The sequence below is a fragment of the Passer domesticus genome, chromosome 1 (genome assembly GCF_036417665.1).
Source record: "Passer domesticus isolate bPasDom1 chromosome 1, bPasDom1.hap1, whole genome shotgun sequence".
NCBI classification, from domain to species: Eukaryota; Metazoa; Chordata; class Aves; order Passeriformes; family Passeridae; genus Passer; species Passer domesticus.
Window position 1 is genome coordinate 111,869,846 of NC_087474.1, and position 18,410 is coordinate 111,888,255.

The 18,410-nt window shown below is 36.8% G+C and overlaps 1 protein-coding gene across 2 annotated transcripts; it reads left to right on the forward strand.

The window, feature by feature from the left end:
- Window positions 1–32: 32 nt before the first annotated feature.
- AKAIN1 (A-kinase anchor inhibitor 1) lies at window positions 33–18,366 on the forward strand. 2 transcript variants are annotated; one of them, XM_064434342.1, is made up of 2 exons: window positions 33–275; window positions 15,237–18,366. In XM_064434342.1, the coding sequence occupies exons 1-2, from the start codon at window positions 260–262 to the stop codon at window positions 15,425–15,427; spliced, it is 207 nt and encodes a 68-aa protein (XP_064290412.1). In that variant the 5' UTR covers window positions 33–259; the 3' UTR covers window positions 15,428–18,366. The 2 variants fall into 2 exon arrangements, with proteins under 2 accessions (XP_064290412.1, XP_064290406.1); XM_064434336.1 differs by lacking the exon at window positions 33–275 and adding an exon at window positions 9,222–9,597.
- The last annotated feature ends 44 nt before the right edge of the window (window positions 18,367–18,410 follow it).

Genomic DNA, 18,410 nt, shown 5'->3' on the forward strand with positions numbered 1-18,410 from the left:
TGTGTGTGTCTGAGAGTGTGTGTGTGCGTGTGTCCGTGCGGGCGCCCCGGCCCCCTCCCCGCCCCGCCGCATTGTGGAGGGAGGGACCGCGGCCGCCTCCGCCGCCGTGCGCGGCCGGGCGCTGTCCGTGGTGCTGAGCCCGGCGGGACGGGCGCTGTCCGAGGTGCTGATCCAGCGGGGCCGGGAGCTGTCCGGGTGCTGATCCCAGCGGGGGCCGGGAGCTGTCCGAGGTGCTGAGCCGCGCTGCCCGGGCGGCACCATGGTTTTCGCTCCAGGTAAGGGCAGCTGCATCCCGATCCCAGCCGGGTCGCCTCGCAGGAAGGCCCCGGCCGTGCCGGAGAGCTTCTGCGGGGAGTGGGTAATGGGTGAGGCAGAGCTGCCAGCAGGCAGAGGCAGGTGGGTTCAAAGGAGGTGGTTTAGCTTAGGATTTCTTTAGCTTAGATTTCTTTAGATCCAAAGGTTATGAGGGTCACCCCCGTGGTTCTCATCAGGGACAGGAGCCTCCTATAGAAGTGTGCAGGGCGCTGTGCTTGTCAGGCTGCACTAAAGGGTCACAAAGGGGGATGTGGCCTTTCAGTGACTGGAGAGTGAGTCCCCCTCTGCACCCGCACCAGTGGCTGCCAATATGAGCATCCCTGAAACTCGTGGAAATAATTTACAAATTTAATTTCCTCTTTCCTCCCCCTCAAAGCAAAATAAGTATTTGAATGAAAGAGAACAGAAAGTTTCTTTAGTCCAGTTTTTACTGGAACAAAATTGAAGGTTTCAGCAGTTCATGTCTAATGTGAGATCTCACTGTATGAGAGTGCAGAATTTCTAGTGCATAGTATACTTTTGTGTTAACCATAAAAAAAGCAAAACTACAACAATTTTTTATTGGATTTGGTACATTCTGCTTGGAAATAGGCAGTTGGTTGTTCAGAAAAGGATAAAGGGATGAGAGGCCCAGTAGTTCCAGGGTGTAAATGTAAGTAATGCGTAATGTCTTCTGTAGGGACATGACTTGAAAATAATTTCATTAAAGATGTATAACTTTCAGTAAAATAGTGGGTCAATAGAAAAGGGAAAGTAAACACTGCAACTTGACAATGAATAACTATTAATACATTTGTTTTGCAAAGCTAACAGAAGTTTTATCTTCCTTGAAATTCTATATCCAGTCTCTGAAAGGGTAAGAATCCAAAAGCTTTACACTGTCATATAAAATAAAAAAAAATATTGGGACTGACTTTGCTACCCAATTCAGTTTAATTTTTTGAAAAAAATTGTATCTCTTTTCAACAATCTCATTAATTTTGTCTATTTAACTGCCTGATTGATTGCTCTCTAATTTCATACATTCATATTTACACTATGTTCTGAAATTGGGAGCAAGTTATTTATCTTAATAGAACAATCCACTGCTTTTTGTAATACACCTTCAGCATTAGGGGCTCTTTCCTGAACTCCTTTTGTCTGTCACACTGTCACCATTAACTGTATAAGTTTTTGAAATGCTCTGTGGGACTGGAATACTTCAGGAAGAGATTACTGCTAAAATAATGAAAACATGCATGTTTTTTCTCCAAAGGCTGAAGAAGAACAAACCCCAAAGCTCATTAATAACTGCATGAATTGTTCTTTTCACAAGTCTAATCCATAGACAGAAAACAAATCCTCTTCTAAAACTGTTTTATATAGTCATTCTTCAGTTTTCCTTTACTCAAAGAAAAGCCCATGGTCTGTTTGCAAATGTTGCTATAAAATACATAGGGCAACTAAATGGGAATTTGTAAAAGGGATGATAAAACAATCTATTGCCTTCAAGCAGAGCAAGCCTGAGTAGATTCCAATTTTTTATTGCTTTTCTTCCCTGCAAATCAGCTCTGACCTGGCATTATCTCTGCACCAGATATTAAAAAAAAAAAAGAATAAAAAAGAAAAGAGGTTTATGCGTCTATAGCATCTTCATAGTACTTAAGGCCATATGATGTAAAAATACTATAAGTCTACTAAGAAACTGACTTTCATTTCTTCAGTCAAATTTCTGATTTTATCGCACTGTAATGAATGACCTCATTTTCTGTTCCATTTATTTGTTGGGGTGTGAAGGGAGAGAAAGTAGAAGATTTATCTAACTGTAAATGGTTAGGGTCAGAATGATAAACTTCCAGGATGGGATAGAAAAAAGAAAACAAAACAACAATCAAGACGAAATCTCTTCCAGAAACAAAAATTATAGATGTCATTTACATGACAACAAATATAAGATTTTGCAGATTAATAAGATTATGGTCTTTTTTTCTTAAGATCTTGGATATGTTATTTCAGAACTCTGAATTAATGGGCTATATTTATAAACTGTTAAGTAGAAGCAGCTTATCAAGTTTAAATAACTTTTTAAAAGGCGAAGCTGACTGTTCACTGAATACATACTTTCCTGTTAATCTCCAGCTCCCTAAAACTTAATATCTCCTGTGCTGAAAAAATAACACAACAAAGCAGCACAAAACCAAACAACCTCCAAAGAAGTCTGGCTATAACTTAGATAGATAGATAGATAGATAGATAGATAGATAGATAGATAGATAGATAAAAGTTTTATAAAATTGGCACTATTCCATGCCAAAATTGGACCTCCTGGCTCATCTTAGACAGTGTATTGTGATATATAGATATGCAAAAATATATTCTTAATTTTCTTCATTTATTCATAATTTTCCTTCCCACTTAAAGACTGTTCCAGAAAAGAAATAAGAGTGCATTTTTTTCTTTTCTTGGTTTAATTTGACTTGGGTTTCATTGCACTGTTTTGTGCTGATTGATTAATGATGTCTTGATATATAGGAAATGCAGCCCAAACTCAGTGAGATGTCTGGGCATTCATTCTCTTGGATAATTCACACATGTTGTGCTGCCCTTAGAATGGGGAGATGATACATGAAGTTCACACAAGCTATGTGTTACAAGGTTTAGTTTCTTTAGTTTTCCTGAACAGAAATGCTTTAGTCAATTTAAGATGTCGATAAAAATGTGTTATTTTTAATTGCTTGTAAGGATGAAGATACCTATGAGACTGCAGTAGAGAAGCATGAAATATCAAGGATTAGATCAAAAAGCAGAGAGAAGTAATAATTTTGAACTGGCAGATCTTCTTACAAAGTTTTTCTTAAATTTTCTGTAGAAGATGGTTTATTCCAGAATTTTAAAAATTTCAATGCCAGATTAGCCTATAAAATATTGCTAATTATAAATAATTCCACAGATTAAACATATGCCATTGTGAGGTAGGAAATGAAGAGGCATTAAAACATTTATTTGTTCTAACACATTAGTAAAAATTAGATTATGCAGCAAGGTTTCTGCTGATAGCAGGTCATTAGTTTACAAAGATGTGATCACTTCCAATATCAGCATATACCAGATTTAACAGTAACTTTAAATGTTGCTAATCAAACTACTTTTTTGCAGACTTACTTTCCCAAAAATTACCTTGGGCATATTCCTTGCTTCTTTTCATTTCTAAAATGTTTTCCTAATGCAAAGATTAAAAAACACCACTCTTTACTTATGATTTGTCTAAACAAACACAATATAAAGGTGTTTTTCATGCTTCAAGAATTTTTTTCTAATGCTATTTTGCACAAATCACTCAAACACTTATGTCTTACTTTTACTCTGTAAAAACCATAAATAAAGTAACTGAAAAATAGAGTCTCATCACTGCAGGCCATAATTGTTTCATCCAGCACAAAGCTGTGATTTTGTTTTTGTTTTTGTTTTATTGTTTGTTTGTTGACACAGTTTATTTTAGAAAGCAATCCATTTTGAACTGAATACCTCAAGAAAGACTGCAATATTTACATTGACAAGTTGTTTCAGGTCAAACACTCCCTTTCTTAAGCTTCTGTCTGCTTTGAATTGTGTGATTTCATCTTTCAGATGAATTTTGTTATTTGTCAGTGTCATTTGAAGAATTCCTTTTACCTGACAGTTTCTCTGTGACTAGACACTTAGATGCTTTACTCAAACCCTATAGTTCTAGAAGAAGGAGGAGGATATAGAATTAATTTTTGTGTCAATATTTTTATGTTAAAAAAATGTGAACACAAAGTTTAAAGATAGACATTAGAGAAGTCAGAATGTTCACACCTCAGTGCCTTTTTCATGCAACAGCAACACCAGTGGGTTTTCAACGAGCTTTTCATCAGTGCAGCTGTTCTTAACATTTTTAAGCTGGGAGCAACACAGCAGACTTGTATAATGACACTGAAGATCAGAAATGCATCCTGTTCCAAACATTTTAGGAATCTCATTACACTGCAATTGAAGAAATAGCAGCTGTGTACTGAAACAGATGTTCTTACTGGTCTGAATAATCCCGATCTTCTCCAGTGGAAAAGCTGGGATAACAACAACCTGTTGTGTTGCAGAACGTGAACATGTGAAATTTCTTGACATAATTTTTCTTTTTTTTTTTTTTTTTATTATAGTGTTACAGGTACTATCCTGACCACAATATCCAGATCAAGACAGTATGGAAGGGCCTGTTCACAAATACAAAAATTGCTATCAATAACTTTACTTCTTTGAAGGTACCCTGTTGTGGGATATCTCCAGTGTTTGTGCTGACTGTGCTACTCTTGCACTCAGTTTTGCAGTGTCTTTTATCCATGAGGACAAGACAGGACACAGTCCTTTTCCTTATTAACTGCTATGCTATATTCTGCTAATGCTCTAAATTCTGCAGTCCCCCCCAAAAAATCCATAATAAAAAAATTTAAAACTATACACATAGAGGATTCTTATTTGATAGCTTTATGTTGATAAAGCCCATGTATAGGACATAATTTGAAAGTGAAAACCAACACTGTTTGCCCGCCTCATGCAGTCTGATATAATGGAAGTTTTGTCCAGTATTTCTTATGGCTGGTAGTGAGTTGCTGCCCAGAAGTGTCTGAATGCATTTACAGCTCTCAACAGTAGTTCAAAGTGTTTGCCACCTGGTAGGAAGAAATCATATAGGAGGAAATTCCTCTTTCTCTTTTGCTGAAGAAAAATGTTTCTTGTGCTGACCTTTTCCCAGTGACACATTGATCTTTCCCCTGCTGTGAAAGTCTACTAACAGACCTCATTAGTGAGGTGAAAAAAATTTAATTCGTAGATATTCAGAAATGTGATGAAATTAGTAAGTCAGGTAGTCCTAGGTACAATCTTTCTTTAAAGTATGAATCAACATATTGTTTAAAAATGGCACAGAATTTATTGTTTCAAATAATTTTTAACAGAACTGAAGGCTTGAATAAGTGAGGCTGACACCTTTCACTTCACTGTCACTGGATTGAATCCTATTCGGGTTAGGTGTGAGAAGAATTCTGTTATCACAGTGGCTGTGTATAGCCTGTATTGAAGGAGTTGTTCATAGCTGGGGAATAGTGGTAATATGTGATATAGTCGTTATTAACATCCTAACTGGAACTGTTTATTGAGCAGGAAAGTCAAATTGTGAATGTAGAAAAGGAATGAGTTACACTGACCTCTAGAGTTTGTCCCTCCAAGTCATTATTCTTGCAGGTGAATTGTTCTCTTGTACTTGTCATGGGCATAAATAGTAGCATTTCAATCTTTTGAGTTTTGTTGTGCTAATGGAAATAAATGCTCTTATTGCAAAATACAGTGAGTGGAAGATTTTTTTTCTGTCTGTTAAGGATTTTAAGGACATAGTACATTGTATTATGTTAAAAATAGTAAGTTAAGCAAAAATTATTTGCAAGCAATGCATTTAAATTTATTTATAGCCTTTGTGGAGTTTTTGACTATTAGTTGGCCATCTGCATCATGTCTTTTACATAATAACTTGAGAGATTCTACAGAAATTTTGTGGATGTCTATTGGAACAGAGTCTTTACTGATGTTAGCAGAAATGAAAAGTGGACCTGAATTGCCCTGAAATGCTTCAGGTTCCTTTAGAGTGCCTTGCCATGGAAGTCAGAGGACGTGAGCTCTGTGTTGCTGTTGTCTGCCCTTGCAAATTCTGTAGTTGTGTTTCCAGAAGATGCTGTCTTCCTTCCTTCAAGAGGGTTTGAAATTTTTTTGCCAGAAGAAGTAAATTGAGCCATGTTCTACTCAGGCATTTCGCTAGTGGTGAGGCAGACATAACCTGCTGTGGGTTACTTGTGTTTGTTTCACTTTGCAGTATATATATTTGATAGAATAAACCTGTATTTTCTGTCTTTGGGCAGTGAATCCACTCATAATTTATCAGTACAGGAAGATTGCATGTCCATTAACACTTCTGTTAAATACTTGCAGATTGACATTACATTTTGTCTTGAAGTAAGTTTTCGTAATATAGCAGAAAATATTTATCTAGAAAGACAGAGAATCAATTCCTAGAGTGGAAAACAACAGGTGTTGGCATCCTATTGTAGAGAGATTCTGTCAAGATTACAGCTATAAAATTAAAAATACCGTAAAAAAAGGAGTTTGCTCTTTCAAGGTGTCTTATAGGTTTATATAACTTTTGATTTACTTTCTATCATGACTTTGTGTATATACGAGCATGTGTATATGCCCAAGGGAATGGCTTAAAGCTGTGTCAGGGGAGATTTAGGTTGGATATTAGAAAATGGTTCTTCACCCAGGGGGTGGTCATGGCACTGGAATAGGCTCCCCAGGGGAATGATCACGGCACCAAGCCTGACAGTGTTCAAAAGTATTTGGACAACACTCGGGCACATGGTGTGACTCTTGGGGATTGTCCTGAACAGGGCAGGAGTTGGACCAAATAATCCTGATGGGTCCCCTCCAACTCAGCATATACTGTAATTCTGAGATTCTATATATACAGAATTGTATATGTATGTGTATGTGTATATATAAATATATGAGTATATATAATCTCAGGCTCAGTTGCTAATAGCTGTATTTACAGCTTTCATACTACACTCACATTCTAAAATAAACAGGGAAATTTTTCTGTACTGCTTTGCATGTGAAAATTTTGGGCTTTTTAGGCGGATTTTTTTTCCTGTGTGTTTTTTATTGTGGGGTTGGGGGTTTTAGAGCTAGAGAAGGGCTCTGCTTCACCTGGCATTTGGCCAGACAATTTTTGACTCTGAATAATTTAGTATAAATTGAAATATATGTAAAATGTAGCAGGATGTTTTCACTGGCTGAAGCAGAATATTTGCTGGTTTTTACAGGTTATGTAACCTTTTCCTCTATTTTCTACACTTAAAAAAAAAAGGCAGGTTCAGATATTGCAAATTTCAATTAACCTGTACATAGTTCATTAAGACCAAACCCCACAAAAAGTTATAGAAATACAAACATAGCAGCTAGCAAAATAAACTTCCATTGAAAACTTGTCCTTTGCTTATGCTCTACAGTGGTGGATACTGAAAGTCTTCTAACACAAAAGCTGTGATTCAATGGGAATCCAAATGAGCTTTTTGATACAGATTCAGAAGACCTACATAAATGTTATCTAGATATCTGTGCTTAATGTCTTCTTTTTAGACAGGAATCTCTGAGCACCTGAATTGTAGAAAATAGAAGGCAAAGGGGCTCAGATGATGAGTGGTGTCATTCAGGGCCCCACCTTCATCAATGACACAGACAGTGGGATTGAGTGCACCCTCTGCAAGTTTGCACATGACATGGAGCTGAGCTGTGCAGTTGGCCCAGTTGGCAGAAGAATGGAATGCTGTCCAGAGGGACCTGGACAAACTCGAGGACCTCATAAAGGTCAAGTCCAAGTGCAAGGTACTGCACATGGGTTGAAGCAATTCCAGAGATGAGCACAGACTGGAAGAACTCATTGAAAGCAGCCATGATGAGAAGGTCTTGGGACTACTGGTGGGTGAAAAACTGGATGTGAGCCAGCAATGTGCTCTTACAGCCTCAAAACCCAACCATAATGTGGGCTACACCAAAAGTAGTGTGCCCAGCAGGTCAAGGGAGGTGGTCTCCCCACTCCACTCTGGTGAGATCCCACCTGTAGTGAGTGCTGCATTCAGCTCTGCCATCCTCAGCACAAGATGGGCATGGACCTGTTAGAGTGGGTTCAGAGAAAAGGAAAAAAAAATATGAACATACGGCTGGAGAACTTCTGCAATGAAGGCAGTTTGAAAGAGTTGGGGTTGTTCATCCTGGAGAAAGGAAGACACTGGGGAGACCTTCAGAGAGCTTTCCAGTACAAAAAAAGTGCTTACTAAAAACAGGGGGCGTGACTTTTTACATGGGCAGGTACTGATAAATCAAGGGGGAATGGTTTTATACTAAAAGAGGGAAGGTTTAGATTAGAGATTAGGAAGAATTTCTTTGCTGTGAGGATGGTGAGGCACAGAAGCAGGTTGCTCAGAGAGGTTCTGGATGCCCTATGGCAGGAGGTTTAGAATTAGATGTTCTTTAAGCTCCCTTCCAACCCAAACCAATCTATGATTCTATGATATAGGTCACCTGTATCTGTGCCATTGGACCTCTCCCACCTCGGAAAAATCACCGCTTTTGGTGTAGAGAGGTTTCTTATTTTAGTATTTGAAACGTGTTCTCTAAAAGAAGTAGGAAAATTGTGCAGATGAAGAGAATGTAAATTTTTCATTAACTTTGAAACAGCTGGTCCCAGATGCTCTTTAGGGAATATCTTCTTTTTAATACACTGAACTGCAGCCTAAGACTCAAAAACCCTGTTAAATTAATCTTAGTTTACAGAATTGAATCCAGAAATATTCCTTTTGGGACCAAAATCTGAGTATCTCATTTATGGATTTGGGTGTGGCAGAATTGTCAGTGACTAGTAATTTGAACTACATTCAGTCTTCAAAGCTGATAGACACACTCCTTAAGGAATTAATTTATTGCTATATGTGAAAATAACTAGAAAATATAGATAATGAACTATGTACAGGTTAATAGATTAAAGTGTATAGTCTGGTTTTAGTTAGTATTACTGAATTATGGCAAGAAATCTTACTAAAACATTGAAGAAATACTTAACAATAGATCTCAGCAATCTCTTAATCTAAAAAAATTCATTTTCAATGGAATATTTCAAATAGTATGAAATAATTGGCTAGAGTCTGTAAAAAGATAGCTTTATATAGCAAAAAACCCAAAGAGAATTCCAGATATTCTTATCTCTTAAGAAAGAGTAAAAACTCAGTGGGAAAAAAATTACAAAACCTGAGTTGAGATATAGCTAATATCTGAATAAAAAGGTACAATGAAATATTGCTCTGTAGATATTAGTACATCCTTCGAGACAGCTTATCTGCATTTCTGCTCTTCTCTTTTGCCATTATATTCCTCCTCTATTTGTATTCACAGCTGGGTTATTCCAGCTTAATTCTTAAAATTTATTTTGCAGAGCAAAGCAGTCTGTGCTGCCCCCTTTATGGTACAGTCCCTCTTCCATGCTGGTTGAACAGCAAGAATTGGGAATGAGGTTAGAGCAGAAAAGAAACCTGAACTGAACCTTAACTTTTCTAGTGAAAGTCAATGTTGCAATCCCCTGCACACAGCACGTCAGGAAATTGGAAAAACACAGGATCCTACATTAAAATACTTCTGGCATTTCTGATATGTTCAGTGTCCTCTCTTCCTCAAGGAATCAGGGTAAGTGAGTATTGTCTCCTGCTGCTTGACAGCTATTAGTCAGGACCTCACTGGGCTCTATTTCAGAGGATGAGAAATGGTACTGGACAGAATTAACTCTAGTGCAGTTAAGAATACATTTATTACTATTTTTTTTTAAGATTAAATTTGTAACTTCATTGTAGGACCTTTTAATGAGGTCTCTGAGCTGACATCATTACTGACATTGAGACAAATGGGGTTTCTAATTCTGTAAAATATTTTAATGACTCTCATGTGCAAAGTTGGTTTGTGCACATGTGTTGGAAAGTCTTCAGCCCTGGCTGATTGCCATGTTCATTCATTCTGGGTGTAATTAACATGACTCATCAACATTTCCTGATTGTGAATCTCTTCTTCAAATTAGGCTTCTTGTGCTGAAATCCCAGCACCAACCTCTAAAGCAAATCAAAGGAGATTTTTAACCACTTATATTCACAGGTGACAAAATATTCGCCAGAGGAGGCTCATCTGGAACTTCCATGCTGTGACCAACAAGATGGAGAGACATGTTACTGCCTAATGGCAAAGGGAAGCTAAAGAACTGAACTTGATTTCCAATATTGATGCAAAGAATGTTTATTACAACATTCACACATACGTGATGTCATTACAAATCTGCCGGGTTCTGTAAGGTTTTTCGATATCTGTAATTTATAAACACAATGTACATAATAACATGCAGCTTTTTGCTGTATACACAGCTCCCATGCATACACACTGAACCTTCTGATGAAGTCTAATCATCATAGTCTTGTCTATTTATGCTTTCATTCCATTTAAAATTTTCATTAGTACTGTCAACTGGGTTATAAAAATTACAGTAATAATTTTCAATATAATTGAGATAGGTTTTCCTGAGATTAGTACTTTTCTTGAATTAATAATAATAACAATAATATTTTTTATTTTAAAACTAATTCTAATGTTGCAGTGCTGCAGGAAAGAGTAACCATTAATTATTGCAATCCAAAGCAATATATTGCTAAAACTAATGGTAAATTTTTAGTTAAAGACTGTACTTGCATAATCTTATGTAAATTTGAAGAAAAATATATTTACTTCTTGGCTCTTTCAGCTTCAGAATTGTTGCATGAATTTAAATTATAGCTAACAGGGGAATGCATTATGAGTAATTCTGAGTTTTAAATTGATCAGAAGTTTATTTAGGGGAATGTGATTTTTATTCTTATTTTTAGATACGGTTAAAGTTCAAAGTGGTTTATATAACCTACAGGGAGAATAAATATTACAAGCTTTGCGGAAAGGTGAATGTAAAGGTTTTTAACTCCCCAGTGTTTATTGATGGCATTAGTGGATCTGGGATAGACTTGCATCTTTGCAAGGTCACGCCTGTCATGGTTTACCTTCATGACAGTATTCCAAATAATCCTAGGAAAATGTACAGTAGGGAGCTTATCTGTTGATTCAAACATATTACCCATTATTGAGTGTTACTTATTAGGAGTTTTTATAAAGGTGTAATAAATTTAACTTCTAGCTAGCTGAAAGGAAGTAGCCCCAGGGGATATCAACAGAAAGTGCGGGAGACTACTTTGATTGCAGGCTGGAAAGGAAGTGACTCAGGATGCTTTGAAGAAAGTGAGGCATATAAATAAGAGAAGGCTCATGTGCAACCAGAGTGAATTTCCTAAACATTTGATCTCTAAATGCTTTTTCTCTGTAGTTTTGTTTTTTTTTTCCATTCATACCTTTCTAGAGTATTACATAGTGTAGAAACATCTCAGAGGATGTAAAGTCTTACAGACAAGGAGTTTTTGGACTTAAACTAATATTAGTTCTATTAATTGAAATTAATACTTGGAATTTACTTCAAATATTTTTATTCTTTTTCCAAACTTCTTCCATATTTCCCTTCATGAGGAACATCCTCAAGAAAGCCAGTTTCAAGGCACTATTACATGCCACTAATTTTAGCTAGAAGTGGAATATGTGACTGATTCCTGCAGCCAGTCCAAGATTTTGATGTTTTTTGGATCTCTCAAACTGTATTTTGGATTGCAGAACCAGACCAGTGTTTAAAAGTTACTTTTCATCTTCTGAGTTAGTTGGCATAAAATTTATGGAGAATAGCGCAAGGTAATAAAAACATGCTAAAGAGGCTTCATCCTGTTGATGATAAAATTGCTGTCTTCTATTTAACATCCCTTAACCCAGATATTTCAGTTCTACATTTACAGAATTGGAGTGTTGGGCATGAGGGGTGAGCATCCAAAGATAGAGATCAAGTAAAGATTTTCTAACTTCAAGAGAAAAATGTAGTCTTTAGAGAAGGAAAACTAATAGGCAGCATGTGTTTCTGATGTTGTTCAAGTTTTTCCCAGAAATTACTTCAAATTACCTATTTGCCATAGAATTTTAACTTAACAGTTGTACTTCAAATCTTAAAAAAAATGGTAGATAAAATATAGTTATGTTTTATCATCCTAGTAACTCTCATTTTGATTATCTAAATACCAAACACCTAACCAGCAGGAGCTATGCCTTTTTTTCCACTTGACTGAAAACGTGCAGTTCTTAAAGTGCCTAATTAATTCCATAGGCTCTCAAATTTCTGCCTGGATGTCCACAGCAGTCTGTATTTCAGCAAGGTAGACATAGATATGTTCCAGCTCAGCCCCTTTGGGATTCTTGTATGAGTCATCTCCGCTTTCTTCTTGCTCAGAGCAGGTCCAGAGTATCAATAAATAAGTGAGCTTCTCAGAAAACAACCATCCAACTGCTTTCCTTGAAATGAATAATTGGAAGAAGTGGAGGTAGTGGGGATGCTTTTTTTGGGAGATTGCTGTTTACTCATTCAGGAAGTGGAAAAGTTGTGATTTATTGCAGCCTAACCAGCTAAAATCACAGGAATGAAGTAGGTTTGTAGTTGGAAGGGACCTCTGGAGGTCATCTTGTCCAACTCCTTATCAAGCAGTGTCATCTAGAACCACATGTCCAGGATCATATCCTGTTGGACCAGCTGTAATTGATGCCATATACCCAGGGGAGCTGGATGTTTGTTTTTGACTGCTTGAAATCTCTGGCAGTCCAGCTCCTATAAATAATGGTCCCAACACAGGCCCAGATCTGGGTCAAACACAGTGTCAGATATCACCCTCCAAAATAACTATCATTTGCACTTGGTTTCTAATTTAGATGGTCCACACAGGCTGCCAATGGTCTCATTGTTCACATCACCCCAGGCCAACAGCTTTGATTCTTTCTGTGTCTGAAGCCAATTATCTCTTGTTATCTGGGTTGCTATCATCCTGACCATTTTACACAAATATTAATTAAGTTTTTTCAAGCTGCTTCATTTCCTTTCTGTGCATACCTAAACCCTCAGAGGCTGGGCAGAGGTAGTCCAGAGGTTTTGGGTTCTCTGTTCATGGTTATCTCAGCAAATAAAAGAATCATCTAATGAGTTAGAGCTGAGCAGACATACTCTACATCTCACTTATTTGTGTGGTGCTTTCAGACAGGTTTTGCTCCTGAATAAACAACTGAAAAGCCCAGGGAGAAATGCACTAGGAACCTCTTTTTTTTCCAACAGACTGTTGCTATGGATGACCTTTCTAAAGTAAAAATATTTAACCATCAGATTTTGTAGATTAATTGGCCAGGACCAAATAAATAATGAAGGAGAGCCAACAGTAATTTTCAACAGTGATGTGCTTAATGACAGTATATTTTCAACAATAAATTCTGGGGATTGTGGCTTTGAGGATTGGCAAATTTTTTGCATTTCATACAACATCACTGTCAATTCCAACATATTCATTTTTATTTAGAATTTCATGTTTATTCCTGCTTTTGTTAATACATTATCTTCTCAACATCAGGTGTGTTGACTGATCTTTTTCAGCCAAGCAAGAAGAGTAATTTTTTGTGTGATAAAATGTGAGCTCATATTTGAGTAGTAAAGAATTATCTATACTGTATCTATTAAGTAACATTTAATTCCACCCAAAACCACACTGTTTCGAGTGCTGAGGAGTGGAAAAAACTGAATCAGGGAAGCTGACTGTGCCAAGAATTCCAGTGATTTTTTTCAGTCAGCTTTTCCAGTTTAAAACAATTTTTCTATGTTTTCACAAGTTTTAACCTCTTACTTGTCTTTACAGTGGTGAGTACACCAGACATGGACATAGTACACCAGAGTCTGACAGGAGCTGAGTGCAGGGGTGAAATCACCTCCCTTTGCTCCTGGCCATGCTCTTTTTGTAAAGACCAGCATATATTTCTGGACTACAAGCCGTCTCATTTCCAGCTTTTTCTACAAGTATCCCCAAGTACTTCTCCACAAATCTGCAATAAATTCACCACCCAGTCTGCATTGACATCAGGCATTACTTTGACCCATGTGCAGGACCTTGTGTCTTCTCTCAAGTATATAGCATATTCCCTAAGGAAGCAAGTGATTCTTCTTTTCTTTCTATCCTAAGTTTCCTTGAAGAAAGTATGAAAGAACATTGGGAATTCATCACAATTTCAGATATGCATCTCTCATAAAAGCACCTGACCTTTAATTCACTCTTTGATTCCTCCCAGGACACGATTCTTAATATATGTAATTAAGCCAGACAGTAAACTACAAATCCTATGTAATGAAATACTTGAGCATAACGTTAACTAAGAAAGAACTGAGATGAGTATCTTTAAAAACTTTAAAATCAAATCTAGAGATGTCAATAGCACCTAGTCTAAGCATTTCAATTAAAAACAGATTTCCTATGTGCCAATAAGTATACTCAGAATTATTTTTTTAAAATCAGTATCAGCTGTGACCATTACAGACCATGTTTTATTGTCCAAATTGACACTAATGTTAGGAGTCAAAATACTTTTAAAGAGGAACCTCTTGACATAAACTACTCTTCTTCATTACCAGATGTAAGTAGTCGTACTACATTACTTCATTTTTCCCCAAATTTTAACACTTTAGCCAAACAAGGTATTTTCACATAAAAATACGTATTTGACAGGTTCTCATACAAAATGTTCTCTGTTTTACCTACAGCAGTCTGAGCATTTCTTAATATTTTGCAGATATTTTGGAATATCTGTCTAAGGGTTAATAAACTTCACTAAACAAAATCTTGTACCTTGAGATCAATTGGTGTTTGATGGATGAGGGCTTTCAATCTGAAGTAAAAGTAAAAAGAAATGTTAATGAAACAGTGTTTATTTCTATGTGGTGGTGAGGGAGTACATGTCAGGCTTACAAAATAAAGTCCAATTCCCTATCCAGATGCACAGCTCAAGTCAAAATTGATGTGACTCACAGCTGCATGAGAAAACCTTTCTTTCCTGTCTTACTGAAAAACACATCTGTTCTTGTTTCAGCTGTGAAGTCACAGCTGTCCTCAGTGCTGAGAGTGGGTAATTGAGCTGAATGACTCAAAATCTCCCCCTTTGTTCAGTCCTGTGGTGCTGAGCACGCACAGGCACTTTCCACCCTAATTCATCTTCTTCAGTATTGGCAGGTTTCCTATGTAATAAACTGTCCCCAGTCACTCTGAGATTTCGTTCCCCCCCTCTTCTTTTTCTGTCCTTCACATTTTCGTGGGCTAGCCCCATATTCTTAGTTCCTTTTCTTCTTTGTTTGGCTCTGGCAGGTGAGAAGCCAGGGACGGAGCAAGATGAAGTTAAGCTGCAGATTGCCAGCAAGCAGATTGTGCAGACTGCTATCCTCCGAGCAGTGCAACAAGTTTCCCAGGAGAGCCAGCAAAAGGAGAAGCGAACAAACACCAGTACAAGCCTCCAACTAGAAAGAGGAAAACTAACCAAGAAGCATGAAAAGAAGTAAAGGAGGAAATTGGGGTTTTTCAGCTCCAGTCTGCAAGTGTTTTCAGCCTTCTCTTTAGTATCAGCTGTATTGCTAGTGCAATGCTACTGCTGTAAAGCAAACCAAAGTATTACCACACCTAGACATAGGGTAAAACTGCAATAGTCCTCATCTGAGAAATATTAAGTGCATTAGATGAATGACTCCATATTTATGCAGTGCCTCTTAACAGAAACAATAACCATAGCTGTAAAAGTAGTTTCAAGCACAAGCTCCTATGATATGAGCTTATTCTCAAAAGCTTGTTGCCAGTGCACTTTCATGCTAAGTTCTGCGTGCAGCATTTACGTCAGTTCAGCTGGACAGACTCCTCTCTGCATTACTGGGCTCACTGAAGCTGTCTTTGCTGAAGAAATCGTTTATTGTCAGGTGTAGCAGAATGCTTTCAGGCTCTCTTGAAGCACGGGTTTGTACTTTGCTTTGATTAGACATGAACTATGTGAAATGGCGGTATAAAATGGATTTGGTAAATTCTGTGAACCAGTTTATTGTTTCATCTTGGGGAAAAAAAAAGCAATCCAGTAATACTGCAGTGACTGTGATCTATGACTATGATCATATACCTATGATCTGTGTCTTTTTTTAAAGAAGTTAAGTACTGAAATTTTAGTCTACTTATTGAAATACTTCTATACTTCTGCATAAAAATCACCTGTGCCTCAACTATTCCTTTTAATTTTCTTGATATTGAAAGAAAAGGAACAGATGTGAAGATAAGGAGTCGGCCAGAATTTGCTACAGTTCTGCAACTTTGCTGGGTCTTGATTTACAGAAAGTGAAGACTGAAGTGTTTTTTTAAAAAAGGGGGTTGAATATATTAATATCTTCAAGGATGAAAATATACAGTATCTGAATTCTGTCATGGTAGGTATTTCTCACCTGCTGGGTGTAAAGTGACTTTAGATATTTGCAGTTGTTACATATTCAACTTAAATAACACTGCGTGAAGCTGGTAATACAGAGCTTATCCTTTCAACTGCTCTATATAGCTGAAGAAATCCATGATGTTTCTGAAAATACAAATTAAATAAATGTGCCCTTCACTTTTATTGCTCCCTTTGTGTAATGATGATTGCACTATTATACATATGAAATGAATAACAGTATATTTAATTCTAGAAATGGCTTGTAGCTCTGCTTCAGATGAATTCCTGTAGTAATACACCTGGAATTACAAAGAAGAAGATGTCCTGAAAAACTTTCTTAATGGCTTTTCTACTCCACTAGATGATCCTCAAAGAGACTGTGGGTTAAATAATTGGCTATTACTGTGTCCTATTGCTTGTGTTAAACGATTTTGGGATTCCTTCTCCTGGACAGAGGCTTAGTCATGAATAACCACATATTGTAATATTAAGTCTTTGTAATCTGCTTGGTTTCTTTTTTTTTTTTTTTTTTTTTTAATTTAACAGCACTAACTCATACAAGATAGTGATTTAGCTCAATCCTCTTTCACTTAAAAATGCAAAGAAGAATTCAACATGATTGAAAGTGTTCCTAATTGTCTAGTAATGAAAACTGACCTGGATTCCAAGTACACAGGTGGTTCACTTCTGTAGACACTGGATGAATTTTTAGTCAAGCAAACTTTGAAAGGTGAAAGTAGTTGGGTCTTGAGGCATGTATGCATTTTTGTAATAGTATATTTTTAACCATTAGCTTTTTCACCAGTTCACCTTTGTTTGGGAGGTAACTCTTTTCTAAGTGCTCCTTGCATTTTTCTCTGTGAGACCCTAAGAAAACTGATCATGAATAAAGATTCACTTCTGAGGCTGATGAGCAGACAAGTCTGGTGGATGAGAGAGAGCAAACTTGTTGGAGAGACTCTGCGGTGCAAAACGGTGTTTGCCATGGACTCACCATGCTGCAGGAAGGAGAGATATAGAACATCTCCACTTCTTTGAAATTATTTTACTTTTTAAATGCTTTTCGTCCCCAGACATTTGAAATATGTTTGGGTTTGGGGTTTTTTGTTTTGTTTGGTTGGGTGGGGTTTTTTTGGTGTGTTTTTTTTGTTTTTTGTTAATTGATAATTATGTTAATAACCTTCATATAGTTTTGAAACTGTTTCTTTGTATGCCTTTTTTAAAAGTTTTAATTAATCATTTTGGCAAAAGAAGAATTTGAAAAACCAGTGAATCTGGGCTTTTGCCACTGCTTCATATGAGCCTATTCCACTCCTCCTCCCACTGTGCACTTCTACAATATGCCTTTACTGTCCCTTTACTATTGCCCTAGTCCTATTAGACACACTATTTATTACTCAGCTGTTTAATAGTCATGTCCAACATTGTCAGAATACCAATGCCATCAGAAGTCTAATATCTTGAAAAATCAAAAATGGCTGGAAGTCTCGGCTTGTTATATGCTTATTAGACATTCTCATGAAGTAATGTGTGTTCCTGAGGTTTGTAGTAATGGATGCATTATCAGCACAAAAACCCCACATATCTTAGAAATACAAGGCAATCAAAAAGGTATCTATAAGTATTTAAAACAAACTCACCACTTATTAGCACTTACAGTGGTAAGTAAAATATTGTACAAATATGTGAAATTATATTTATCACAACTCCAGAAGAACAGAGGAATCGTGTGTGTGGCTATCCTGCACTATGCTTTCTATGTTGTCATTCAGGTTGATTATAACAATTTTATTATCACATTGCACTCTTTGTAAGATTAATAAAGCAACGATGCCTAAATGGAGATTCACATGGCCACAGCAGGATGTTGTAACAGATTACTAAATGCCACTGTATATCAAGTTTTTGGTCCTGTGTGGTTGCACTGGAAATCTCTGCTCTAAAATAAATAAAACCAACAACTGTGACTTGGAAACAGCCATATTAATTTTATCATTTCAGAAAAATAAAAAAAAGCATTCTGTGATAATATTATGAGTTGGAAATTCTTGGATGTTTATTCAATAGCAAGCAATCAC

Excerpts from the sequence above, each read along its gene's own strand:
- AKAIN1 (XM_064434336.1), top strand. The coding sequence starts at position 9,564 with ATGTTCAGTGTCCTCTCTTCCTCAAGGAATCAGG. Across the intron at positions 9,598-15,236 it reads CTCTTCCTCAAGGAATCAGG|GTGAGAAGCCAGGGACGGAG; the intron begins GTAAGTGAGTAT and ends TGGCTCTGGCAG.